This window comes from Macaca mulatta, chromosome 7, assembly GCF_049350105.2.
Source record: "Macaca mulatta isolate MMU2019108-1 chromosome 7, T2T-MMU8v2.0, whole genome shotgun sequence".
Classification (NCBI taxonomy): domain Eukaryota; kingdom Metazoa; phylum Chordata; class Mammalia; order Primates; family Cercopithecidae; genus Macaca; species Macaca mulatta.
The window spans coordinates 55,071,737-55,098,628 of NC_133412.1; the positions used below are offsets into that span (position 1 = coordinate 55,071,737).

General features: G+C 39.2%; 1 protein-coding gene across 1 annotated transcript; it reads left to right on the forward strand.

Moving 5' to 3' along the window:
• The first annotated feature begins 2,423 nt into the window (after positions 1-2,423).
• RCN2 (reticulocalbin 2) lies at positions 2,424-20,780 on the forward strand. Its single transcript, XM_001105360.5, has 7 exons — positions 2,424-2,654; positions 3,040-3,145; positions 6,518-6,714; positions 14,679-14,792; positions 17,995-18,091; positions 19,280-19,422; positions 19,942-20,780. Exons 1-7 carry the CDS (start codon positions 2,511-2,513, stop codon positions 20,092-20,094), a joined length of 954 nt encoding a protein of 317 aa, XP_001105360.3. The 5' UTR covers positions 2,424-2,510; the 3' UTR covers positions 20,095-20,780.
• Positions 20,781-26,892: the final 6,112 nt, after the last annotated feature.

The window sequence follows — 26,892 nt, forward strand, 5'->3', positions numbered from 1 at the left end:
TCTCATTCATTCTGGTGGAAATCAGCCTGCAACACAAGGGTGCACGCCATATATATTAAGTATTGCTTTGTTTTTTAAGCCACTGCTTATTGTAACACACATCTTACCAAACTCAAAAAGCAAGAAATCAAATCTTTCTTTCAATAGTTTCAAAGTTAACTTTACTATCCATAATACATACTTCTAAAAGAATTCCAGAATAGCTGAATTCATACATTTCACAAAAATTTAGGAGAAATCACACAGTTCCCTACCTCGAGGCTCTCACAGCAAACAAATCCAAAAAAATGATCAACTGTATACTTAACATTTGTGTACTTTATGTAAATTATACCTCAATAAAAATATAAATAAAACCAATTTTGCTATGTGCTATGGGCTTTTATAGGTCAAGAAAATTGATCTTTGGAGTCTCATAACACTTTTTTTTCACACAGGTTACTTATTTTAGATATTTATTTTTCCCTGAGTAAAATGGATTAATCACAAGTAATGACATTGGATCAGTCTTGCCTCTTTTAAGCATAGGCCTTTACTGTAATCTGCTTCCAAACAATCCCAATAAAATCATGGATTTTAAGAGTCAAAAAGTTGCTCAGAGCCTTCTTCAGGGACTCTTAACTTTTTCTGCCACATGGATCCTTTGAAACTCTGATAAAAGCAAAGCTATAGATTTCCTCCCCAGAAATATACACATGCACAAAGATTTTGGGATAAACACACCACTGAAAACCATGCAGGGACCCACTTAGGAACCCAAAGATCTCAAATTAAGATCCACTGAGATAACACAATCCTTTTCCTCCAGATGAAAACAATAGACCCAAGGAGCAAAAGCAACCTGTTTAGGGGCTGAAGACAGAACCCAGACTTCTGATACTGTTTACTCCATTGTCTCTTCAGATATCATTAAGTTCCCTTGGCCCCCAAAACTCCCATCTGTGGATTTCCTGAGTTTAGAAGAACTTCCACAGTACCTTGTAGCCTACCTTTTGTAATTGGAGTCACACCGGAAGCTGGTCAAAGTTTACCTTTTACTTATTGGAGAACAACAGGTACAAAGCAGAGTTCCTTATATTAAATTGGGACATTTTTCTCTTTTTTTCCTTAAAATCCAAACGGAAGTGAAAATTAAAATCCAGCAATAAAGGGTTTTCTTTTTAGTTTAATGAAATCAACTCTAAAATTTGCTTTTATTTATACTCTGAAATTTAAAATTTTGTTCTTCGTTGATCTTTATAACATCGGAAAGATTGAACTTACACTTTGCTCTGTGACTCTTTCAATGTTCTGTGACCAAACAATACATTTCAATCCAACCCAGGAAATTTCTGCGACTTGTGCCCACTCAGTTTTGCAGTTTGGAACAGAATTCTTGCTCCCAATCCAGAGACTGAGAGAAATGAAAGAGGACCCAGAAAGCCTTTTCTTCTGTGTGAAAGGCCTGATCCTAAGTGGAGCAATCAATAAAGAAAAGGGCTCAAGCTGCAGCCTACAAATTCCTTAGAGTTTAATGTGTTCAGGATGAGGTGAAGAAATTACATAAACCCGTGAATAGACATGCAATAGAAGCCATGTGTATAGGCATTCTGTCCCTAAAGGTTTTGCTAGGTACTTACCAAGCTATTCCTTCTGTGCAATCATCTTTTGTTTCTGTACTTGCATGGATGAAAGCTGAACACTTATGTGCCAGCTATTGTTCTAAACCCAGGACATTATTTAATCTTCACGACAATTCTTTAAGGTAGTCTTATTACTATGCCCATTTTATAGATGAGCAAACAAGTTTTCAGGGGCCAAGAAATGAGCAAGGTTATGTAACTTGTAAATCACGAAACTGAGCATCAGATACAAGCATCTAGCTGCATTTCCTGAGTTTGTACGTCCTACTCTGATAAAATAAGTAAGTAGAGATACACTGAAGACTGGGAAAGAATACTGTTGGCCGATTCCTCAGGCAATTTTTTTCGATATTGTATTGTCGTCACAGAAACCTCCAGCCTCTCTCATTGATGGACAGTAGGAGTGACACATGGAGTGGACCAGGAGTTTATGGCAGGAACAAGGCTGACGGGAAGACAGGGCAGGAGTGGGGTGGAGGCGTGCTTTTCGAAGCGTGTCGGGGAAAAGAGAAGGCGCGGGTCGTGGGGGTCTCCCCTGTCTGCAGTCCCAGCATGGCTCCTGGAGCTCTCTGGGTGGCTGCTGACCCCGACATCGCGGCAGCCCGCCCCCAGCACCCCGCTGTCCAATCAGCGGCGCGGCCTGGCCCCGCCACTCGGCGCCGGCCATATAGGCCTCCTCCTGGCGCGCCTCCGCACCGCATTGGTGGACCGGCCCCCGGCACGTCCCTGGGCGTTGTGGCCACCACCGCAGGTTCCGCCTCTCGTTCCCTCCGCCTTCAACGTACGCCGCGCCGCCTGTCTGTAGCAGCCCGCGGAGCGTCGCAGCCGGTCGCGGCCCCCGCCCGCCTCCCTCCTCGCATCTCTCGGTGTCCTCCGCGGGCCGGCGCGATGCGGCTGGGCCCGAGGCCCGCGGCGTTGGGGCTGCTGCTGCTGTGCGCCGCGGCGGCCGGCGCCGGCAAGGCCGAGGAGCTGCACTACCCGCTGGGCGAGCGCCGCAGCGACTACGACCGCGAGGCGCTGCTGGGCGTCCAGGTGAGGCGGCCAGGCCGGTGCTGGGAGGGCCGCGCCTCGCACCGCCGCCGCCGCCGCCGCCGCCGCGGGCTTTGTCCCGGGACAAAGAGGGGCGGCCGGGCGAGGCCTGGCCAGGTGGACCTTACAATGGGGGCCGGGTGGCGCAGCTCTCGCTCTTTGGGGGTCCCGGGGCCTGGAAAGCCTGAGGAGATAGCACGGCCCAAGAGCTGGATCTCTTCTACCCTCAGATCATGGAGGGTGTGTAGGGAGTAGGGGCCTTGAAGTGCAGGTGCGGGTGACCCCGAAACCCTTTGGCAAGGGGGTCTTCTAGTAGCCCTGTTTTTCTCCACCATTTTGCCCCACTGATAGTAATGCTTGGCCCTCCTGTATGTCCTTTCCCCCAAAGGAAGATGTGGATGAGTATGTTAAACTCGGCCACGAAGAGCAGCAAAAAAGACTGCAGGCGATCATAAAGAAAATCGACTTGGACTCAGATGGCTTTCTCACTGAAAGTAAGGACTGCCCTACACAACTAACAATGGAGACAAACACAAACATGTTAAGCAGGGGTGTCTGCTGAATGTATAGATTGCTAATGTCCCAAATTGGAAGTCCTGTGAGAAGGAAAAAAGGGGCTGGGCGCGGTGGTTCAAGCCTGTAATCCCAGCACTTTGGGAGGCCGAGACGGGTGGATCACGAGGTCAGGAGATCAAGACCATCCTGGCTAACACGGTGAAACCCCGTCTCTACTAAAAAATACAAAAAACTAGCCGGGCGAGGTGGCGGGCGCCTGTAGTCCCAGCTACTCGGGAGGCTGAGGCAGGAGAATGGCGTAAACTCGGGCGGCGGAGCTTGCAGTGAGCTGAGATCCGGCCACTGCACTCCAGCTTGGGCGACAGAGCGAGACTCCCTCTCAAAAAAAAAAAAAAAAAAAAAAAAAAAAAGAAGGAAAAAAGGACATGGAGAATAGGTTTTATACCTGCAAATCTTTAGACCCTGAGAACCAAGTAAAACTCGGTGCTTTCTCCAGTTATATATAAACATCATGGACCCTATACTCTATGTGCAGGTCACACCTTGAGACACCCTCTTTCTCACATGACTTTTGTTAGTGTCAACAATATGATTTATTTTAGAGAAATATGCCCCAAAACTTTACTGCAGTAAATAATTTGCTCTTTTGATATATGCTTCATTGAAATTTTAGGAATTTGCTTCTTTTTGTAAGCAAGTAGAAAAAGACCTGTTGCCTGTGAATTACGTTTATTACAACATTATACCAAAATATTAGAGCTGGTAGGGGCCTTAGGATCATCTCGTCCACATCACTTTGTGGAGATGAAGAAATGAAGCACATGAATAAGTGCCTTCTACAAATAAGTGACAAAGCTAGGACTAGAATCCAGGTGTCCTGCTCTTATTTCAGGTTTTAATATCCTTCAGTTAAAAAAAAATCTGAGTGCTCTCAGGTAAATTCTCTAGTCAGAAATGAAATGTGCAGACTATTAAAAGAATGTGCTAAATAAATTGCTGTGCAATTGTCTCTCCCCATTGTTCAATTCAAATGATGTACCCTGTCAGCATTCCAAGTGGGTCCTCAGAAAAATTCAGGTTGTTACTGTGACTCTTAAGTTAGCTGTTTTTCTGTAACTCTGATTTAAATGCTGTTCATCATCAAGGAATGAAGTTGCTGGAGAAAAAAACTGGCAAATTTAAGTTGTGCTGTCAATGACATATTCACATTGGAACCCTCTGGAAGATTAAGGGCTTTTTTGTTCCACTTAATTAGACAATAATAGCAAAACCTTTGGACTCTGATTATCCAATCTAAGAATAAGTCAATCTTTGGTTATACTAGAGTAATCAAAGAACACAACACGTTGATTTGGAAGACTGCGTGGTACCTGTCTGGTAAGACCTAGATATGTTCAAATATTTAATAGTAAGGTTTTAAGAAGTTTAAAGTTAGAAAAATTTTAGTCCAAATATTCATTATACAGATGAGAAGAAAAGTTTGAGATGGTAAACTACCCCCTAATGGCAAAGCTGAAGTGTGAACCCACATTTCTTTCTGATCTCTGTTCCATTCTGTTTTCTTCTATGCCATTATGATCTCTTTAAATAAACTAGAAGAAAGACTCATGGTACTTACAAAAGCCTTCATTCTACTTGAGGACCCTTAAGATAATTTTGGCAATTTACTCTTTGAGGGCTAGGTCTGGAATCAGATGTTAAGAGGTAGCAAAACTCAGTAGGAACTTAGGCTTTGAAGCCAAACAGGTTTGAATCTGGACTCTGCTACTTACTAGTTATGAAGGCTTGGACTTTTCTGAACCTCAGTTTTCTCACCTGTATAATAGTGATGATTATAATTGCATTGTTTTGAAGATTAGAGGCAACAAGTATAGAGGGACCTGATAAATGGTATACTCATGCTGTCCTAACAAATACGTGTTCTTCCCTCCCTGTTTCCTTTAATGTAGTTTAGTAAATATTTCTATGAATAGATTTTTTTTTTTTTTGAGGCAGAGTCTTGGTCTTGTCACCCATGTTGGTGTGCAGTGGTGTGATCTTGGCTCACTACAACCTCTGCCACTCGGGTTCAAGTGATTCTCATGTCTCAGCCTCCCAAGTAGCTGGGATTACAGGCGCTGGCCACCATGCCCAGCTGATTTTTGTATTTTTAGTAGAGACGGGGTTTTACCCGAGATCAGGCTGGTCTTGAACTCCTGACATCAGGTGATCCGCCTGCCTCAGCCTCCCAAAGTGCTGGGATTACAGGTGTGAGCCACTGAGCCCAGCTGAATAGATTTTTTTTTAAGTTGATTCAGAAGTGGACATTTGAGTTTTAGAAACTTTTTTCCCATGCCTTCAGGTACCAAGTTAAGACAGCTGTTGCAGGAAGGGCATAAATCACTACCCATAACTTTGTTAAAATTTCCTCCAGATGTTTTACGACATATATAAAGGTAATATACTGAAGCAGTGTTCTTAGTCACTTGAATACCTTTTCACAATTTAGGCCGTATCTACTTAACCATGTATTATTTTCTTAATATAGTTTTAATTCAACTCACATAAAATTTATTTTAAAGGAAGACTTTGTATCGCCTTCATAAATATAAAACACTTTTTTATAATACATATTAAAATAAATAGCTATCAAAATATTTATGCTTCCTGAGAGATCTGTGGTAGTTAGCAAAGGTTTTCTGCAAGATTTTGGATAGGTTTTCTGCAAGATTTTTTTAAAGTAAAGTGCTATTTTGGCCAGTTGGTAATTCATTCAACAAATACTTACAGAGCCAGGAACTTTCTAGGCAGTTGATGTACATCAGTGAACAGAACATACCCAAACTTTTATGGAGCTTACATTATTTAGATCATATGTTATAGTATAGAAGCTCCAGCTGGGCACAGTGGCTCATGCCTGTAATCCCAGCACTTTGGGAGGCTGAGGCAGGTGGATCACGAGGTCAGGAGTTTGAGACCAGCCTGGCCAATATGGTGAAACCCCGTCTCTGCTAAAAATATAAAAAGTTAGCTGGGCGTGATGGTGCGCACCTGTAGTCCCAGCTACTCAGGAGGCTGAGGCAGGAGAATCGCTTGAACCGGGAGGCAGAAGCTGCAGTGAGCCAAGATCGCGCCACTGCATTCCAGCCTGGGTGAAAGAGCGAGACTCTGTCTCAAAAAAAAAAAAAAAAAAGCTCCATGAGCTCTTCTAAACAACCTTTTCTTTCCTACCCCATTTCTATTAATACAACTAGGCCAATTCTCAGTATTTGCAAACATCAAAGATTTTGCCTTTTCAGAGGTTTGGAAATCCTTACTCTTAAGTATCAGAATTAACGTCACATACGTTGTGTTCTGGGAAATTCTTATAGGTGAACTCAGTTCCTGGATTCAGATGTCTTTTAAGCATTATGCTATGCAAGAAGCAAAACAACAGTTTGTTGAATATGATAAAAACGGTGATGATACTGTGACATGGGATGAATATAACATTCAGATGTATGATCGTGTAATTGACTTTGATGAGAACACTGCTCTGGATGATGCAGAAGAGGAATCCTTTAGGAAGGTGAGTTCATGTGCACAAGCTGTTCCTTTTGATCATGTCAGTTCACTTTACCTTCCTGCATGAATGAGCACAAGAGGGCCTGAGGTCGTAGGCTGGATTGTCTTGTTCTCTAGGAAATCACCTGTTCCACTTCAGCAGTCATTTTGATGACTTCCTTTCTGGCCAGATTTAGGACTCTTGTTCTAGATTACCTACATGATCCTTGTATCTTTTTTTCTTAGCTGCATCATTTAATTGTCCTCATTTCCAGAGTTGCTTTTTAAATGTGTTTTGAATGTGTATCTCAATATTTTAATATCATTGAACAATCAGTTTTATCTTTATTAAGAAGACCATTATGGCCCATTCCCATTTTTAAACATGTAGTTTTATATACTCACTTAAAAAAATCTATAGGTTCTACCTCTGTGGATTCAAGCAACTGAGGATCGTAAGTATCTAAAAAAGTAAGTATTAAAAAAAAACAAAACAAAACACTGTGTCTCTACTCAACATGTACAGACTTTTTTCTCTTGATTATCCTTAAATAATATAGTATAACAATGATTTATTTCTCATTTAAGTTGTAATTTGTATTATAAGTAATCTAGAGATGATTTAAAGGAGAGGTCCCCAACCTTTTTGGCACCAGGGACCAGTTTCATGGAAGACAATTTTTCCATAGGACAGTGTGTGGCAGAGGGGGCAGGAATGGTTTTAGGATGAAATCGTTCCACCTCAGATCATCAGGCATTAGGTTCTCATAAGGAATGCACAACCAAGATCCCTCACATGTACAGTTCACAATAGGGTTTGCACTCCTATGAAAATCTAATGCCACCCCTGATCTGACAGGAGGCAGAGTAGAGCTCAGACGGTAATGCCTACCACTCACCGCTGACTGTGTGGGCCAGTTCCTAAAAGGCCATGGACCAGTACCTGTCCGCGACCCAGGGATTGAGGGTCCCTGATTTAAAGTATTCAGGAAGATGTGTGTAGGCTATATGCAAATACTGCACCATTTTATATCAGGGACTTAAGCATTCTCAGATTTTGATAGGGAGGTCTTGGAACCAATTTCCCAGGAATGTGTGAGGGAGGACTGTGTAACAAATTAACCATTGTAACCATTTTAAAGTGTACAGTGCAGCAGTGTTAAGTACATTGATGGTGTTGTGCAACCAATCTCCCCAACTCTTTTCATCTTACAGAGCGAAAACTCTCTACCCATTAAACAATAACTCCCCATTCCCTCCTCCCACTAGCTCCTGGCAGCCACTATTCTACTTTCTGTCTCTGAATTTGGCTACTCTAGGTACCTCATCTAAGTAGACTCATACACTGTATTTGTCTCTTTGTAACTGCCTTATTTTTACTTAACATAGTGTCCTCAAGTTTATTCCATTTTGTAGCATGCATCAGAATTTCCTTCCTTTTTAAGGCAAAGTAATGTTCTGTTGTATGTACAGGTTGAATATCCCTAATTCCAAAATCAGAATGCTCCAAAATATGAAACTTTTGGAGCACTGACACGACACTCAAAAGAAATGCTCACTGAAGCATCTTGGATTTGGGATTTGCAGATCTCTATGGGATCCTGCTTTCCATTGTTTTGGGTACATACCCGGAAGTGATACTGCTGGATCATATGGTAATTCTATTTTTAATTTTTTGAGAAACCACAGTACCACTTTTCATAGTGAGTACACTCTTTAAAATTACTCCTTTTTTTTTTTTTTTTGAGACAGTATATCACTCTGTTGCCCAGGCTAAAGTGCGGTGGTGTAATCTTGGCTCACTGCCTCCTGGGCTCAAGCGATCCTCCCAACATAGCCCCTCAAGTAGCTGGGATTTCACACTGGAGCCACCACGCCCATCTAATTTTTGTATTTTTTTTGTAGAGATGGGGTTTTACCATCTTGCCCAGGCTAGTCTCAAACTCCTGAGGTCAAGCGATCTACCCACCTCAGCCTCCCAAAGTGCTAGGATTACAGGTGTGAGTCACTGCACCTAGCCCCAAATTACTCATTTTTTGAAAATTTATTATCACTATGAGTTCTAATGTGTCTCATGGTTTAATTTGTTGAAATATATGCTTCTTAATTAAGCAGAACTGAGGAAGACTAATTTTATTGGGGAATTAGTAGAAAATTTTTTCAAGACTTTTAGGAAGTCTATTAAACTAAAAGTATATCAACAGAAATGACTGTGAGCTTAAGGAATTGCTGTATCAAATACTTTTTTTTTGAAAACTAATTTTAAATAATTAAAATATTTTTTATAGGTACATGATAGTTGTATTTACATACAGGGTACATGTAGTATTTTGATATCACACAAACATATAATGATCAAATCAGGGTAATTAGAGTATCACCAAGAATTTTTTAAAGATAGCTTTTAATGTGTAGAAAAAAGTAAAAATAAAATCAAACATGCTGTTGCAAACTGTCCCAAAACATTAGTCAAGGGTGCTTGGAAAATAGTCAAGGCTCTTCTGTTTCTTAACTTATCCTGTTATGGTATATATCTTTTAATTTTTATTGTGGCCATAATTTATCGTATTAAACAATATTGTGTAACAATGATTTACTCCTCATTTAAATTGTAATTTGTATTAGAAGTAATCTAGAGATGATTTAAAATATTTGGGAAGATGTGTGTAGGTTATATGCAAATACTATGCCACTTCATATCAGGGAATTGAGCATCCTTGGGTTTTGGTATCTGAGGGAGGTTCTGGAACCAATTTCTCACAAATATGGAGAGAGGAGTGTATAACAAATTTACTATTGTAACTGTTTTAAAGTGTACCATTCAGTAGTGCTAAGTACATTCACAGTGTTGTGCAGCTAATCCCCAGAACTCTTTTCGTCTTGCAAAGCTGAAACTCTGTACCTGTTAAACAATAACACCCCATTCCCTCCTTGGTAAATGCTTTCTAAATGTGCTATTTATTTAGAATCATATTGGCCACTTGAACTCTGTAAGCCACCACTAACTCTAAGTTGGTTAATTCTCTGCTAATAACTACACCATCAATGTGGAGGTTTGGGGCTCCATCCTCAGAGCCAGTCTGCTTAGCTTCACATTTAGCTCCAGCACTTCACAGTTGTGTAACTTTTGGTAAGTTATTAAACTTTCATGTGCCTCAGTTTCCTCATCTCCAAAAATGAGGATAATAATTCCCATTCAGGCCAGGTGTGGTGGCTCACACCTGTAATCTCAGCACTTCGGGAAGCCAAGGTGGGAGAATCACTTGAGCCCAGGAGTTCAAGAACAACTAGGCAATGTGGCAAGACGCCATCTCTATGGATACATTTTCTCCTTAAAAATTAAATCCTAAGTAATCTAAAGCTGTATAGTTAGCAAATGCCTAAACAAAATTTAAAAATTAGATGGGCATGATGGTCCATACCTGTGGTCCCAGCTATTTGGGAGGCTGAGGCAGGAAGATTGCTTGAGCCCAGGCAGTCAAGGCTGCAGTGAGCCATATTTATGCCACTACACTGCAGCCTGGGCAACAGAGAGACCCCGTTTCTAAAAAATAAATAAAAATTTCTACTTTATTTAGGATTATAATAGTGTGGATAAATAGTAATAAATGGTAGCAGTTGGAGGGATAAGCAGTTCCGTTTTGATTTAAAAGAATATTGTTGAAGAAAGCATTTACAGTTCACATAAATTTATATTTAATCAACTTTTTAAAACTTTATGCATTTGTTAACTATCACCTTTAGATTAGTTAGGATTTTCTTTTTTAAGGGGAAAATGTATCTTTTGTTTTTATTTGGGTCTTCATTCTATAGTGGACTAAAGTTAGTAAAACTCATTCTTTTTCTATTTGTAAATACTAAAGGAAAAACGAGTGGTGATAATGAGATTTGGGATCATCTGTCTATTAAGTATCCTCATTTACTATAGGAATTAACTTATCTTAAACCAACTTATCTAAAACCAAAGCATGGTATGGTATGATTTCCCTTCCTAGGAACAACAGAGAAGTTAAATACAGTATTTTAAAATCTTGCTGGAATTAGATTCTAATTGTGTTTTCTATTTTTATTTTTTTGTTACTCAAAAGACTTAATTACTCTCCCATTAAAAAATATGAAGTGCGTGTTCCTGTATTCTTAGAAGGGGGTGATATAATAGATGGTGCTGAGAAGAAAATCTTCACTTTGAAGAGATACATGACTCATAAATTGTTTATGAACAGTTCTTTTAAAAGGTGTCTGGTTCTAATTCTGCATTCCCTACCAGCTACTTAGAACGTGTTGATTATAACACTCTTCTTTTAAAGGATGAATTAGATGAATCTTAACAGCCTAAAGGAATTGATCGATCCCTAAAATGAACACTTCAATGGGAGTCCTTTTGGTTATTTTTTGTTTTGACAGCCTAGGAATATGTCTGTATCTTCATGAAGTTCTAATCATATGTTTTTAGAATTTGCTATAAGTAACTTCCTGTGTGTATGTGTAGTCCCAGCTGCTCAGGAGGCTGAAGTAGGAGAATTGCTTGAGCCCAGGAATTTGAGGCCAGTCTGGATAACATAGTGAAACCTCGTCTCTTTAAAAAAAAATAACAATGTCCTAAAAACTGATGTGGAGTGTAAAGATGAACCCAGTGCATTATTTTTCAAAATAAAAAATAAAGGATGAGGAATCAATCAGTCTCAGTTATAGACTAAACACTATACCTTAAATAAAATAATCATAAAAAGTAATTGGATATGTGAATAAAATAAAGTTTTCTATACGAAAGTCTGTTAACAAAAGTCAGCTTGATATCTGAACTCTTCAACTTTTTTTTTTTTTTTTTTATTTTTGAGATGGAGTCTCTCTCTGTCACCCAGGCTGGAGTGCAGTGGCACCATCTCAGCTCACTACAGTCTTAGCCTCCCAGGTTCAAGTGATTCTCCTGCCTCAGCCTCCTGAGTAGCTGGTACTATAGGCACATGCCACCATGCCTGGCTGATTTTTGTATTTTTTTTTGTAGAGACTGAGTTTCACCACGTTGTTCAGGCTGGTCTCAAACTCGTGACCTCAAGTGATCTGCCTGCCTTGGCCTCCCAAAGTGCTGAGATTACAGGCGTGAACCACCATGCCCAGTCTGAATTTTGTCTTACATTTAGTAAGTTTTCATATAGAGAATAAAGAACCCTTTCAGGCTGTGAAATGCCTGAAGAAGCATTTCTTTATAATATAAAGAACAGTTATAGTCAACATAGGATAATTAAAGTTTGGGGACCCATCTGGCAAAAGTTCAAGTGTTTTTTGTTTTTGTTTTTGTTTTTGTTTTTTGAGACAGAGTCTTGCTTCTGTCACCCAGGCTGCAATCTTGGCTCACTGCAACCTCCGCCTCCCAGGTTCAAGCAATTCTCCTGCCTCAGCCTCCCAAGTAGCTGGGACTACAGGCGTGTGCCACCACGCCCAGCTAAGTTTTTAGTAGAGATGGGGTTTCACCACATTGGCCAGACTGGTCTTGAACTCTTGACCTCAGGTTATCTGCCCTCGGCCTCTCAAAGTGCTAGGATTACAGGCATGACTGCTGAATGTGCATGTATAAGCAGTATTTATTTATGTACGATATAACCTTGCATATGGCTAATCAGAATTTTTAAGACCTAGTCGTTTGTTCTAGTATCACACATTATATATTTCCTCATGTAGAATCATTAGTCTACCAAAAGATGGCAGTTTTGTTCCTCATAAGTTTCTGTTGTCATCTAAAAATAAATGATTATGGTAGCTTTTTTATTACTATACATAACACTTACCCTCTACTAGAATACAAGGTTTTTATATAGAAGAAAAAGAGTGTGGAAGTTTTATGAAACTGACCATCTTTTTTGTTATTTTTTTAGGAATTTGCCACTTTGTATAAAACAGTCTTTCTGTTTTTGGCTTCTTCGATTTAATGTGAGCTATTCTTATTTCGTGTTCTTCAAATGGCCATGAAATGTGAACCAGAGAAAGCTATTCCTTTCACTTTTTTTTTTTTTTTTAAAGAAATCTCAGCTCGTTGAAAGAGATCCTTTCTTTCCATAGGCAAATTTGGCCAAATTTAGCTCTTCTCCTGGAACATGGACCTTTTTGCTCCAAAGTGAAGGGTTCTTTCATAAGGAAATCTAAGTACTTGGTATTTTGAATAATGGTTTATTCCAAAAGAATTTGATTGACTCAGCAGAATACCTCAAATTCTTGTTTGTCTGCTTTTTCCATGTTAAACCTGAACATAAAATACAAATTATTTGGTCTAGTTATTTAAAATTATGAAACATTAAGTTAAAAGGAGCTATTTGGAAACAAGTTATTATTTTTTTTCTGTCATGATTGGGTGAATATAACTGGCTTGTAGAGTCTAGATGTTAATAAAACAAATTCTTTAGGGAAAGAGGTGAGCCTCTCCGCTGTAAATCAGTAATTGTAAAAGAACTAGTGTTTAGGTAAATGACTGCTACCTGACCTTTATTATTCTAGAAAACTGGAAAGGGCATTTTTATTCAGTAGTGAAACACTTAAAAGCTTCTAAAATATTTGAAATTGTGCTTTAAAGAAATGCACAGTTTAATACATATCAGTTTATAGGAAGGAAAGGTATTCCCAGAAATTCTTAAAACAGAAATTACACAGGATTAGCAATATAGCATTATTGGCTCCCAAGGCTCTTGGTTACAGAATTACCATTGAAAATTTTATCAAAAGCAACCTTGTCCCTGATAGCTGCCGAATTATTTAGAAAAAGGGGGGCGGAGGGGAAGATGGGAGAGAAAGTAGAAAAGGATGTGTGTTTATTAAACTTCTACATGGGATCCATTTAAACTTTTGATGTATTTATATCTGAATATATAGAATTAACACTATAAAGAGCCTACTAAGACTAGACTTCCAGGCTGAGCATGGTGACTCATGCCTGTAGTCCCAGCATTTTGGGAGACTGAGGCAGGTGGAGAGCCTGAACTCAGGAGTTTGAGACCAACCTGGGCAACGTAGTGAAACCCCATCTCTATCAAAAATACAAAAAATTAGCTGGGTGTGGTGGCACACGCCTGCGGTCCCCACTACTTGGGAGGCTGGAGTGGGAGGATCACTTGAACGGGAGGTGGAGGTTTCAGTGAGCTGAGATTGCACCACTACTCCAACCTGGATGACGCAGTGAGACCTCATCTCCCCACCCAAAAAAAAAGGAAAAGATTTCCAAATATTAGGTACATATGCTAATATTATGAGATTCTCAACATAACAAGACTGTTTTTCTGAAACAATAATGTATTTTTGAAAAGTCACTTAGAGGACCAGAAACAACTTTTAAAAGCCCTACCAAGATTTAATATGTGGTATAAATTTATTGACTTTTGGGCATTCAAAAAAGTATTGAGATTAATTATTAAAGTAGACTGTATAGTACTGTAGAAAGAATAGGGAGGATCCAAGTTCAGTAGTTATGTTTGTTTTTTGAGTCAGGGTCTTGCTGTGGTGTGAAGGCTGGCCTTGAACTTCTGGGCTCATGCAGTCTTCCAAAGCTGCTGGAACTATAGGCGTGTGCCACTATGCCATGCTCAGTATTTTTAGCTGTATTTCTGACTTATCAAATCATTTAATCTGCTTTTCTATCAGTGATCATTAAATACTTAATACTTAAGGTTTATTAATTGTGTGGTAGGGATTCTCATCCCAATTGCTTATTAGAGATTTTTACCCCAGTTTGATAGATGGGAAACCAGAGAGGTTAAGCAGTTTGCGCTGACACCACAGCTAGTAAGTGGCATTGCTGGAATTCAGGTCTGGGTCTATATGACTCTAGAGCTTGTGAGTCTATCCTGCCTTTAATACATGTATTTGTGTAGCTTACCTTCAAAGGGATGATGTGAAGATAAATGAGATAATGGATTGGAATGTACTTTAAATTTCACAAAGTTTGTATTTTTCAAAGTATTTAAAATGATGTGGTATACTAATGAGAAATTTTAATTTTCAAAGCTTCACTTAAAGGACAAGAAGCGATTTGAAAAAGCTAACCAGGATTCAGGTCCCGGTTTGAGTCTTGAAGAATTTATTGCTTTTGAGCATCCTGAAGAAGTTGATTATATGACGGTAAGAAAGAAACATTTTTAAGAGAATTACTGAGTGACCAAAACTTTAAAAAAATATATTTTAAATATTTGTGGGTACATAGTAGGTGTGTATGTTTATGGGATACGTGAGATGTTTTGATACAGGCATGCAATGTGAACTAATCAAATCGTAGACAATGAGGTATGCATCCCCTCAAACTTTTATCTTTTGTGTTACTAACAATCCAGTGAACACTTAGTTATTTTTAAATGTATAATTAGTTATTACTGACTGTAGTCACCCTGTTATGCTGTCAACTAGTAGATCTTATTTATTCTTACTATTTTTTTTGTACTCATTAACTGTTCTTAGCGCCCCCTCCCCCAACACTTCCCAGTCTCTGGTAACCATCCTTCTACCCTCTATGTCCATGAGTTCAATTGTTTTGATTTTTAGATCCCACAAATGAGTGAGAACATGCGATGTTTGTCTTTCTGTGCCTGGCCTATTTCACTTAACATGATCTCCAGTTCCATCCATGTTGTTGCAGGATCTTTCTTTTTTATGACTGAACAGTTCTCCATTGTGTATATGTACATTTTCTTTATCCATTCATCTGTTGATGGACACTTGGGTTGCTTCCAAATCTTGGCTTTTGTGAACAGTGCTACAACAAACATCGAAGTGCAGATACCTCTTCGACATAGTGGTTTCCTTTCTTTTGGGTATATACCCAGCAGTGGGATTGCTGGATCATACGGTAGCTCTATTTTTAGTTTTTTGAGGAACCTCCAAACTGTTCTCCATAGTGGTTGTATGAATTTATGCTCCCAAGTGACCAAAACTTTAAAACTTGTTCATTAAGTTGTTAAAATAAATCGTATAATCAGAATTTTAAGAGATACACAGATTTAAAATGATCCTAATTCTCCGCACTTAAAATTAGGAGTGGTAAGGAGGCTTTCTGGTGGTGGCGAAGTTGCTTATTGGGAGGGAGAAGGTGAAGGACTGAATTTTAAAATCTTTGTACTATGTGTGAGCAGCAGGCTTCCTCAGGCTATTTTCTCTCTCATAACTATGTTACCTTCAGTGCCTTCCTTATCCTTTTGTAGCTTTCAGACTTTTTTTTGGTTTTTCAATATTAGTAATACTAGGATTTCTGTTTAATTTACAGCATCACTTATGAAAGCTTTTGGTCTGGAAAAACGTCATGTTTGGATTCTTCTTCATAGGGTTGGTAGGGGTGCAGCTGCTTATAACTAGTAATGTTTTTGCAATTTTAAGCATAATGAGTCTTGTCCCTTTAGTATTTAAAAGAAGTACCAGTTTTTCAAAACTTTTGTTGAATCGTAAGTTTAACTCAACAAACATTAACTGAGTCCTGATTGTGACTTGGCCAGGCTTGAAAGCATAAACCATCACGTTGGAAAATAAAGACTAATGTAACAAATAGCTTTTTAAAAAAGAGACTAAACATTTATATTGAAGTCTGTTGCATGACATCAGCCTCCAGCTACGTGGTGTGGTTCCCTGGATATTTCAAGGAGGGGAGATACAGCTTTTTGTTTAATGTGTCATGGTAGACCCTGCTGCCTTGCATAACAAGGCTACAGATACATTTTTCTCCATAGCTCAGTGGTAAGACACTGTTATTAATACTACTTCTCTTGCCATTGTGAAGCTTCTAATTTCTCATTGGCACAGAATACATGACCCAGTTTAAGAACAATGCTGGGTGTAATTTAAGTGCCAAAATTAAGTTGGGACAAGCTAATTGAGCCCAAAGAGTGACAGGCAAAGGATGGTAGATCTTGATTCTCTGGAGAATAAGGAACAATTGAAGACTAAAGAGGGGAATTACCAGTAAAAGCAATGAAATAATTTAGGCATTATGTAATATGGCCCAGAGTTCTATCTGGCAATGGAATGAAATAGATTTGGGCAATATTTTGAAGAAAGCACATGTAGGAATGTTGACTTACTAAATAAGTGTTAAGGGAAGGTAAGAGTCAGAGATGGGCCAGGCATGGTGGCTCACACCTGTAATCCCAGCACTTTGGGAGGCCAAGGCAGGAGGACCTCTTTAGGCTAGGAGTTCAAGACCAGCCTGGACAACATAGCAGACCTTGTCTCTACAAAAAAGTTAGCCAGGTTTGGTGGCATGCACCTGTGGTCCTAGCTACTTGGGAGACAGGTGAGAGGATCACTTGAGTCCGATAGTTTGAGCCTACAGAGCCACTATTATTGTGCCGCTGCTCTCTAGCCTGGGTGACAGAATGAGATCCTATCTTAAAAAAAAAAAAAAAGGTTGGGGGTGCTAGGCAGGGTGGCTCAAGCCTGTAATCCCAGCACTTTGGGAGGCCGAGGCTGGCAGATCATCTGAGATTAGGAGTTCGAGATCAGCCCAGCCAACATGGCGAAACCCTGTCTCTACTAAAAATATAAAAATTAGCTGGGTATAGTGGCATACGCCTGTAGTCCCAGCTGCTTGGGAGGCTGAGACAGGAGAATTGCTTGAACCCAGGAGGCAGAGGTTTCAGTAAGCTGAGATCACACCATTGCACTCCAGCCTGGGCTACAGAACGAGACCCCATCTGAAAAAAAGAGATAGGAAGATATTGAGGAAAGTACTGAAACAGCTGGCCATTGAACAAGCGGTTGTTTGATAAGAAGCTTTGATAAGAGGGAGGAACAGGTTTGGGGGCAGTTTGGGATGGATAGGGCGAGGTTTGCTGAAGGGGAAGCAAGGAGGTTGAGGTATAATGGCAGGCTGGCACATTTTAGATCTGGAGGCAGAACAGCAGTTCTAAGGTAAGGGCTCTTTTAGAGTTGTCTATGGATTAGAGGGCAAATGGAGTTAGAGACAAGGGTAGTACAAGATGTCTTTCTTGAGAGGGAGAGATGTGTAGAAAATAGCCTGAGTGTAAAGCTGAGGTTGTTTATGAGAGTGAAAGTGGAGTTCTTCACAATATCAGAAGCTTAAGGATGTTGAATTTAAAGCTACATAGTACTCTAGGTTTTATTCTTGCTTCTAAATTCCAGTGTTTAGAAGGATTGTCTTGAAGACATGGACAACCAAAATGATTTTTCCTGTATAAGTACCTTATTAGCTGATTGCACCACTAGAACTCCAATAATTATCATTTATTTCTAAAAGTTCTGTAGTACGATTGAATCAGATGGCGGTGAGACTGAACATTTTGTACCTTTTTTTTTTTCTTTTCTAATGAATGTGGAATAGGAATTTGTCATTCAAGAAGCTTTAGAAGAACATGACAAAAATGGTGATGGATTTGTTAGTTTGGAAGAATTTCTTGGTGATTACAGGTGGGATCCAAGTAAGTCACCTGGGAGAATGTGAAAGGTGAAAAGGAATTGAAGAAAGAGACAGCCTTGCTCATTGAAAGCTCTCTTCGACAGGAAATGTAATGAGGATCTGTGCCTGATCCTGCTTGTTTCATTAACTGTAATGCAAGTTCAACAAATGGATTTATAGCTTATCTGAGAACACTGTCTTGCTTACTTTTACTTCCATGTCTAGAGTCAAACATTTTTCTTCCTTTTCGAACAAATCTAATTTTATTATCACTTTAAATGGGGAAGGAAGGAAGGTAGATTTTTTTTTTTTTGAGACGGAGTCTTGCTCTGTCTCCCAGGCTGGAGTACAGTGGCCGGATCTCAGCTCACTGCAAGCTCCGCCTCCCAGGTTCACGCCATTCTCCTGCCCCAGCCTCCCGAGTAGCTGGGACTACAGGCGTCTGCCACCTCGCCCGGCTAGTTTTTTGTATTTTTTAGTAGAGACGGGGTTTCACCGTGTTAGCCAGGATGGTCTCGATCTCCTGACCTCGTGATCCACCCGTCTCGGCCTCCCAAAGTGCTGGGATTACAGGCTTGAGCCACCGCGCCCGGCCGAAGGTAGATATTTTTAAACAAAATCCTGTGCTGTTGCAGGTGGATCTTAAAAGAGATAGAAACATAAAATACTACAAATACTGATGTAAACACAGAATCAGAAGCTTAGTAGAAGGTGAATAAGTGTTTGAAGTTAAGAGTTCGCTTTTATATAAGCAGCTGTTTTTTCAGACTGTTGCTTAAAGACACCAAACAATGCCATTTTTAAATTGGTCACCAGTTTTACTTATTCTGATAGTCACTTTAAAATTACACATGGCATTACTTTGTGAAAATATGTAAGAAACTTTGTATAGAAACATGATATACAGTAAAACATTACCCAACCTCACATTTGGGAAAACTAGATATCAGAACAAATAGCAGTTAACAAAATTACTAGTTTGTGCTAACATCCAGTGATTTTAAAACTGGGTTATTTAGACTTGTGTCACTTTTGAAAATTGCTATATATTTGTACTTATGCCAGGACTTTTCAGTTAAGTAGTTCTGTTTTATTAGGCTTTCTTTAGTAAACTTTAAATTCACTTCCTTTATTCTAGAGATATACCAAACTTTTTTTTGGATACATGTGATATTCTTGTGTATGTATATTTGTGTTTTTTTATATTAAGCTGCAAATGAAGATCCAGAATGGATACTTGTTGAGAAAGACAGATTCGTGAATGATTATGACAAAGATAACGATGGCAGGCTTGATCCCCAAGAGCTGTTACCTTGGGTAGTACCTAATAATCAGGGCATTGCACAAGAGGAGGTAAGTGTTACAGAACAACTGTTTCTCTCCACCCCCTCCTCCAGATTTGGTGCTGGGGTTTTGATAGGAAAAGAAGTTCAAAATCTTAAGCCAAAGAAAAAAGTAATGGAGTTATTTGGGATTGATGCATTGCTGTGTTTTGAATTTACAAAGTGTTTTAGATTGTCAGGGAGACAGAGAAGTTAAGATTGTGTCATGTATTAATTTGAGAGTACAGTGAATAGAATAATAGTTTGTATTTACTTACAGGGACTCAAAGTAGGTTATAATAATTTTGCCTTGCCTTGATATATCCTGGATTGGATTTGAGTAGAGAGAGACAAAACCCAGTAGAAATGAAGAAAGGAGATAATGGGAAAAGCAGTAGACAGACCTGGTTACATGTAACATTTTTAGATACTTAAACAATAATGAGTACTTGTACACCTGGATGATTTTGACAAGTCAGATCACATTAAATTGTGAACATCTTGCTGAAAATACTTATTACACTTGACACTTTTTTGTTTTGTTTTGAAGGCTCTTCATCTAATTGATGAAATGGATTTGAATGGTGACAAAAAGCTCTCTGAAGAAGAGATTCTGGAAAACCCGGACTTGTTTCTCACCAGTGAAGCCACAGATTATGGCAGACAGCTCCATGATGACTATTTCTATCATGATGAGCTTTAATCTCCGAGCCTGTCTCAGTAGAGTACTAGCTCCTTTTATAATTTGTTACCAGCTTTACTTTTGTGATAAAATGTTGATGTTGTATTTTACACTCTTAAGTCTTACCACAGTCAGAATTATCTTAATGTAGATTATAATTTTGGTTTTTTAGGAAAAAAAACCCCAAATACCTGATAATTTATTTCAAAACGTATTGAAGCAACAAAACATTAATATTGTGCCATATGACAACGAAGTCTTTCCTAAATACTCCATCCGTTTAGTACTGTATTGTGGAATATTTGAGTTCTATTTCCATACTTGAAAACATGGAGGATTTTAGAGTTGCCTGAACAATATTATTTAAGTAGTATGTGACTGAGCTATAAATTTTTGTTTTTGTTCTAAGTAGATTTAATTTGGGAACTGACAGGACAGTGTTTTTAGGTTTAGCATTTTGTTTAAAAACCTTTAAAGAAACCTTTAGAAGGACTTAGACCTCACGTATTAATGTTGAGAAGGTCTGCTTAATTTTAAAATGGTTTCTATAAAGGTTTTATTGTATGAAATAGAACTTATATTTTTGCATATGTATAGATAGTAATTATATTTAATGTATAACTATAGCATTAAGGTGAGTGGAATTTGACATTGTCCAAATCTTTTTCATTTTTGAGTGATTAAAAATGAAATGTCCTATCTTTTTATATGTTTGTTTGCTTTTCTTTAATTTTTCAGATAAATATTGAATTTAGCACAGGTTTTGTGGTATTGTACATTATCTTGCCTCATCCATTCCTTTATGTGGGTGGTTCCCAAAACTGTCAGATTATTCTTGCTGCATTTTCTTTTTTTTGATAAGGCAATCATAATATTGAATGTGCAACTGACACATTTTAATTGGTCTTGTAGCAATTGTGGTTTTGCTGTTTGGGGCTGGAAATAATCTTGAGTAATGCAGGTTGGAATTACAAATATAGCTGGTCAGATACCAACAGTAGAGCTCAATATCAGTTTCACTGAAATTAAAATCATACTTGATAAGCATGATAATCAATTTTAACCTAATTCAGTAGGTCAATTTATTTACCTTTGGTGGAGATGGGATAGGGAAAAGTAAAGGGAGGAGTTAATTTTCTTCTAGTTCTGATGTACAGAGATAGTTTTTCTTTTTCTTTCTTTTTTTTTTGTTTTGAGACGGAGTCTCGCTCTGTCTCCCAGGCTGGGGTTACCAGGCGCCTGCCACCATGCCCGGCTAATTTTTTTGAATTTTTAGTAGAGACGGGCTTTCACTGTGTTAGTCAGGATGGTCTCGATCTCCTGACCTCGTGATCAGCCCGCCTCGGCCTCCCAAAGTGCTGGGATTACAGGTGTGAGCCACCGTGCCTGGCCTCTAGTTCTTTCATTCTTTAAATCACTTTTATTTGTGGGTGAAGAGATCAGCTATGCATTCTCTTAATCACTTTCCAGGCTAAAGTTGTCTCATATACTTTGCATTCCGGGGGCTCAGCAAGTACCTATGACTTTGAGAAGACATGAAACTTTTTTGATAGAATCGACTGCACCTATATACCTCTCTACTGCTGCATCTTTGCTGATGTGAGGTGTGCTTGCAAATTGTAAGCTTTCACACCTTAATGAGTGCTTGCTTACTCAGGTATCTAAAGTAGTACATGGTTTTCATTTTAACCTACAATATATGTCTGGCTATAGCAGTTTAAGAATTACAGATTTACCACTATCACTCATCTGTCATTTGTCAGCCTCACTGAAGCTGGCATATTTGAAATCACCAGTTTGACTAGTGTGTTAACTCTTTGTTTTTCTCTCTAGCTTCTCCAAAATCTATGCCAGAATAGATCATCAGATATGGATTCTATTTAAATCCTTTGCAGAAATGCAGTATCTGTACTACTTTCCTTCCTAGCATAAAGAAAACTACACTTGCCAGCCCTCTTGTAGGTAGGCGATGGCTAGTTCTGACCAGCTAAACATGGGTGGAATTAGTGTGTGTCACTATCACACTATCTCATGACAAACCCCTTTCCTCTGCCACAGCACTGTGCAGGAGGCCTCAGCTGAAATGGTGGAGCCACAAAATCAAAGTGGCTTTGATCTTGAGTCTGTGTAGGTCAGCTGGATCCACAGTGGGCTTTGTATGATGAAAAAATAAGCTTTTAGTATGTTAAACCACTGAGATTTGGTTGTGCTTTTTTGTTTTTAGCCACAGCAGAGCCCATCCTGCCGTGACTGAGTGAAGATTTCGCATTTAACAATTGGCTTTTTATAAGCATGCAGAGAAAAAGAATCATCTGCTTGAACAGAGATGCTATATCTACTGCTGAGTCAAAATAGAAAACTTTCTTTTTAAGGCTTTTTTTTTGGATTTGAATTTTAAATAAGACTCTTTTAAAATAAAACTTTTATTTTGGTTTTAATATAATTAGGATAATTTGAATTTATCCTTGAGCATGAGAGTAAAAATAGTTTGAGACTTTCTGAATCATTGGCTGATTCTGCCTGAAGGACTTAATCACTTCCATTATTTGACTTCAGGTACAACTTCAGAGGGGAAAAGTTGATGGGATGTGCACATGTTGGCTCATCCGTAGTTCTGATTGGGCCAATTTGCAGGACAGAAAATGACTGTCTAGATTATGATATAAATTTAAAGGAAGCCAGGACATTCAGAGGAAAAGCCAGCATATCATGTTTGCCTTACTTAGTTCTTTCCTTTGCAGTTTTAAAGATAGGCTTTATTTTTTTAGTGCAGTTTTATGTTCACAGCAAAATTTTATGTTCACAGCAAAAAGTACTACAGAGTTTCAGTGTGTCCCCTGCCCTACATATGCACAGCCTCCCCCACTATCCTACATCCCACACCAGAGTGGTACATTTGTTAAAATCAATGAAACTATATTAACATATCATCATTATCACCCAAAGTGCATAGGTTGCATTAGGGTTCACTCTTGGTGCTACACATGCTCTGGGTTTGGACAAACGTATAATTACATATTCCCACCATTGTAGTGTCATAGAGTATTTCCACTGCCCTAAGGTCTTCTCTGCTCCACCTGTTCATCCCTCCCTTCCCTGTAACCCCTAGCAACACTGATCTTTTTACTGTTCATAATTTTTTAAATTGTAAAATATACATAACAAAATTCATCTTAACCATTTTTAATTGTACAGTTCGGTGGAATGGTATTAAATACACTCAAAATGTTGTGAAATTGTTACCACCTTCCATCTCCATGAACTTCATTTGTAAAACCAAAATTTATATCCATTAAACAATAACACCCCCTTTCCTCTTCCCTTCAGCACCTGGCAAACACCATTCTAGTTTGTTTGAGATGGAGTCTTGCTCTTGTTGCCCAGGCTGGCGTGCAATGGCGTGATCTTGGCTCACTGCAACCTCTGTCTCATGGGTTCAAGTGATTCTCCTGCCTCAGCCTCCCGACTAGCTGGGATTACAGGCGTGCACCACCATGCCCAGCTAATTTTTTATATTTAGTAGAGATGGGGTTTCACTATATTGGTGAAGCTGCTCTCTAACGCCTGACCTCAGGTGATCCACCTGCCTCAGCCTCCCAAAGTGCTGGAATTACAGGCATGAGCCACCATGTCTAGCCTCCCATTCTAGTTTTTTTTTTCTTTCTTTTTTGAGACGGAGTCTCTCTCTTGTCATCCAGGCTGGAGTGCAGTGGCGCAATCTCGGCTCGCTGCAACCTCCACCTCCCGGGTTCAAGCGATTCTCCTGCCTCAGCCTCCCAAGTAGCTGGGATTATAGGTGCCTGCCACCATGCCCGGCTAATTTTTGTACTTTTAGTAGAGACAGGGTTTCGCCACGTTGGCAAGGCTGGTCTTGAATTCCTGACCTCAGGTGATCCACCCACCTCGGCCTCCCAAAGTGCTGAGATTACAGGCATGAGCCACTGTGCCTGTCCCCATTCTAGTTTTTGTCTTTATTAAAATAGACTCATATAGTGTTTGTCTTTTTGCATAATGTCCCCAAAGTTCACCCATATTGTTACCAGAATTTTCTTTTTCAGGCTGAATACTACTTTATTGTATATACCACATTTTGCTTATCTATTCACCTTTTGATGGACACAGGTTGCTTCCACTTTTTATTGTGAATAATGCTGCCATGAATATGGGTGTACAAATATTTCTTTGAGACCCTGCTTTCAGTTCTTTTGGATATATATTATACATAGAAGTGAGATTGCTGAATCACATAATTATTCTATATTTTATATGTGTGTGTGTGTGTGTGTATATATATATATATATATTTTTTTTTTTTTTTTTTTGAGATGGAGTCTCACTTTGTCACCCAGGCTGGAGTGCAGTGGCGCGATCTCAGCTCACTGCAAGCACCGTCTCCCAGGTTCATGCCATTCTCCTGCCTCAGCCTCCTGAGTAGCTGAGACTACAGGCGCCCGCCACCGCGCCCAACTAATTTTTTGTATTTGTAGTAGAGACGGGTTTCACTGTGGTCTCGATCTCCTGACCTCATGATCTACCCACCTCAGCCTCCCAAAATGCTGGGATTACAGGCATGAGCCACCGTGCCTGGCTAGTAATTCTATTTTTAATATTTTGAGGAACTGCCATGGTGTTTCCCATAGCAGCTGTGTCATTTTACATTTCCACCAATAGTGCACAAGAGTTCCAGTATCGTTACATCCCTATCAACGCTTGTTATTTTCTGTTTTTGTTTTGTTTTTTTAATAGTAGCCATCCTGATGGGTGAGACGTGGTATCTTATTGTGGCTTTGATTTGCATTTCCCTAATGGTCTGTCTGTACAGTTTTTCCTGTTCCAGAATATCATTCCTTTGCAATTTAAATGTGAGGATAAATTTATGCTATTGTTTCTCAAACGTTTTTGTGTTACAATACCTCCTTTTGCGTGAGAAATTTCAACTCAAACTTACAAGATCTTTTTCACTTAGGAAGATGATTTAGGAAAGCCACTTAGAGTAAAAGTTTTTAAACAACTGTAACAACTAATTTGCTTCACTGCAACATTTGAGTTTTGTCGAATAAATATTTGGCCAGATTTCCTGCCTGCTATAAAATTTTTTATAACTAGTAACCAATTACCTAAGGGCCTCCAGTGCAGCTACTAAAACGTCTCTGTTTTATTTGGGGGGAAAAAAAACAAAACCTCAATCCAAGCACAAAGAAAAACAAGTACTGCTAAATACCTAGAGTTTGCCCTATCTTTATCTCAAATTAACCAGTTAGTTCCTGAGCTGTAGAAAGAAAACCATTTGAGCTTATAAAACTATTTTAAAGTGATTACGGGGATTTTTAAAAATCTCATACCTTTCAATCATGATTTTTCATACCTTAAAGAAAAAAACCCTACTTTTGCTTTCTGTTCCATGGAGATATTTTTCTTCTAAGACCAGGTTCCGATGAGCAGAGGGCATCACCATTTTGCTCAGTTATTGTACCATTAGCAGTGATTGGTAACCTAAGTAGAGAGACTGTTCCATTACAATGACATACTAAAAGCATCAACTAAGATCTTTTTGTGCCAGCTGCTGGCCTGTCTGAATTAATGCTTTGTTGTTCCGTCTGCAACAAATGATGTCATGCAAGTGATTTATTTTGTAAGACTACTCTGTAATGAAAAACTTGATTGAAGTTAATTGTGGACTGCCTTCATGGTGGTAAGGAGGCTAGGCTGAGGCTGAGCTATGACTAAGCTACTTTACGGTTATTTTACCTCGCTGTCATATAGCAATTAGTCTTCAGCCCTTCCACTTTATTATGCCAAATGACTAGGCAAAACTCTCCTAAACTCCCAAACAACCCACCAAAGCAAAACAACTATTACTAGGAACTTAGAGAAGGAAAGAGGCAAGAATGATTTACTTTGATGCCACCTTCCTTCTGCTAAATTTAAAGACGTGAGAAAATCTAATTTATAAAATTTCATTTGGCAAAAAGAAAAGGTAAAAAGTTTATCTGGAAACCAGTTGTCCTACATTAAAGTGAAAAAGGCCAGGCACAGTGGCTCATGCCTGCAATCCTAGCACTTTGGGAGGCTGAGGCAGGAGAATTGCTTGAGGATAGGAGTTCAAGACCAGCCTGGGTAACACGGGAAGACCTCATCTCCTCAAAAAAAATCAAAAATTAGCGGGACATGGTGGCTTGTGTCTGTAGTCCCACCTACTCAGGAGGCTGAGGTGGAAGGATTACTTGAGCCCAGGAGGTTGAGGCTGCAGTGAGCTGTGATGACAGCCTGGACAACAGAGTAAGACCCTGTCTCAGAAAGAAAAAAAGAAAAAGTAAGATCCTTGAGGGCTGCAACTGTTTCTTCATCACTGTATCTCCCCTGACCAGCATGTGATTAGGACATACTAGATAGTCATTGAATAAATTTACTAATGGAATGATACAAGATGAGAGAGAGCTGACACAATATCAGTTTATTTAGTGACTGTATTTTTTAATGTCTCTTTTAGTCTGTTCTTGTGATCTTCATATTCTTTATCTCTTTGGATATTTAAATATATCTTAAAATACTTTGGGATTATTCTGTTAATTCTTGTGGTGGTCCCATCTGTTAGTTCACTAACTCGCATGTGGTTCACACACTTCGACTGCATCTTAATGAGCTGTTTTCATGGGAGTCGGGTGTGTCCAAGACTGTGGAAGTGTCCTTGCGCAGCATGATTTCCAATTTACTTCTTTGTTAAGCCCTGTGGGTTTTGTCAGTTCGGGACAGGTTGAACAGGAGCTGGATTCCCCATGTAAGGACAAGTATGAATTAGGGGAGGCCCTTGTAAGTCCC

What these genes read in the sequence shown, in the direction of transcription:
- RCN2 (XM_001105360.5), top strand. Translation starts at nt 2,511, where the DNA reads ATGCGGCTGGGCCCGAGGCCCGCGGCGTTGGGGCTGCTGCTGCTGTGC. An exon ending in AAGAGGAATCCTTTAGGAAG is followed by an intron (nt 6,715 to 14,678) that starts GTGAGTTCATGT and finishes TAATTTTCAAAG; the next exon opens with CTTCACTTAAAGGACAAGAA. An exon ending in AAGAAGTTGATTATATGACG is followed by an intron (nt 14,793 to 17,994) that starts GTAAGAAAGAAA and finishes AATGTGGAATAG; the next exon opens with GAATTTGTCATTCAAGAAGC.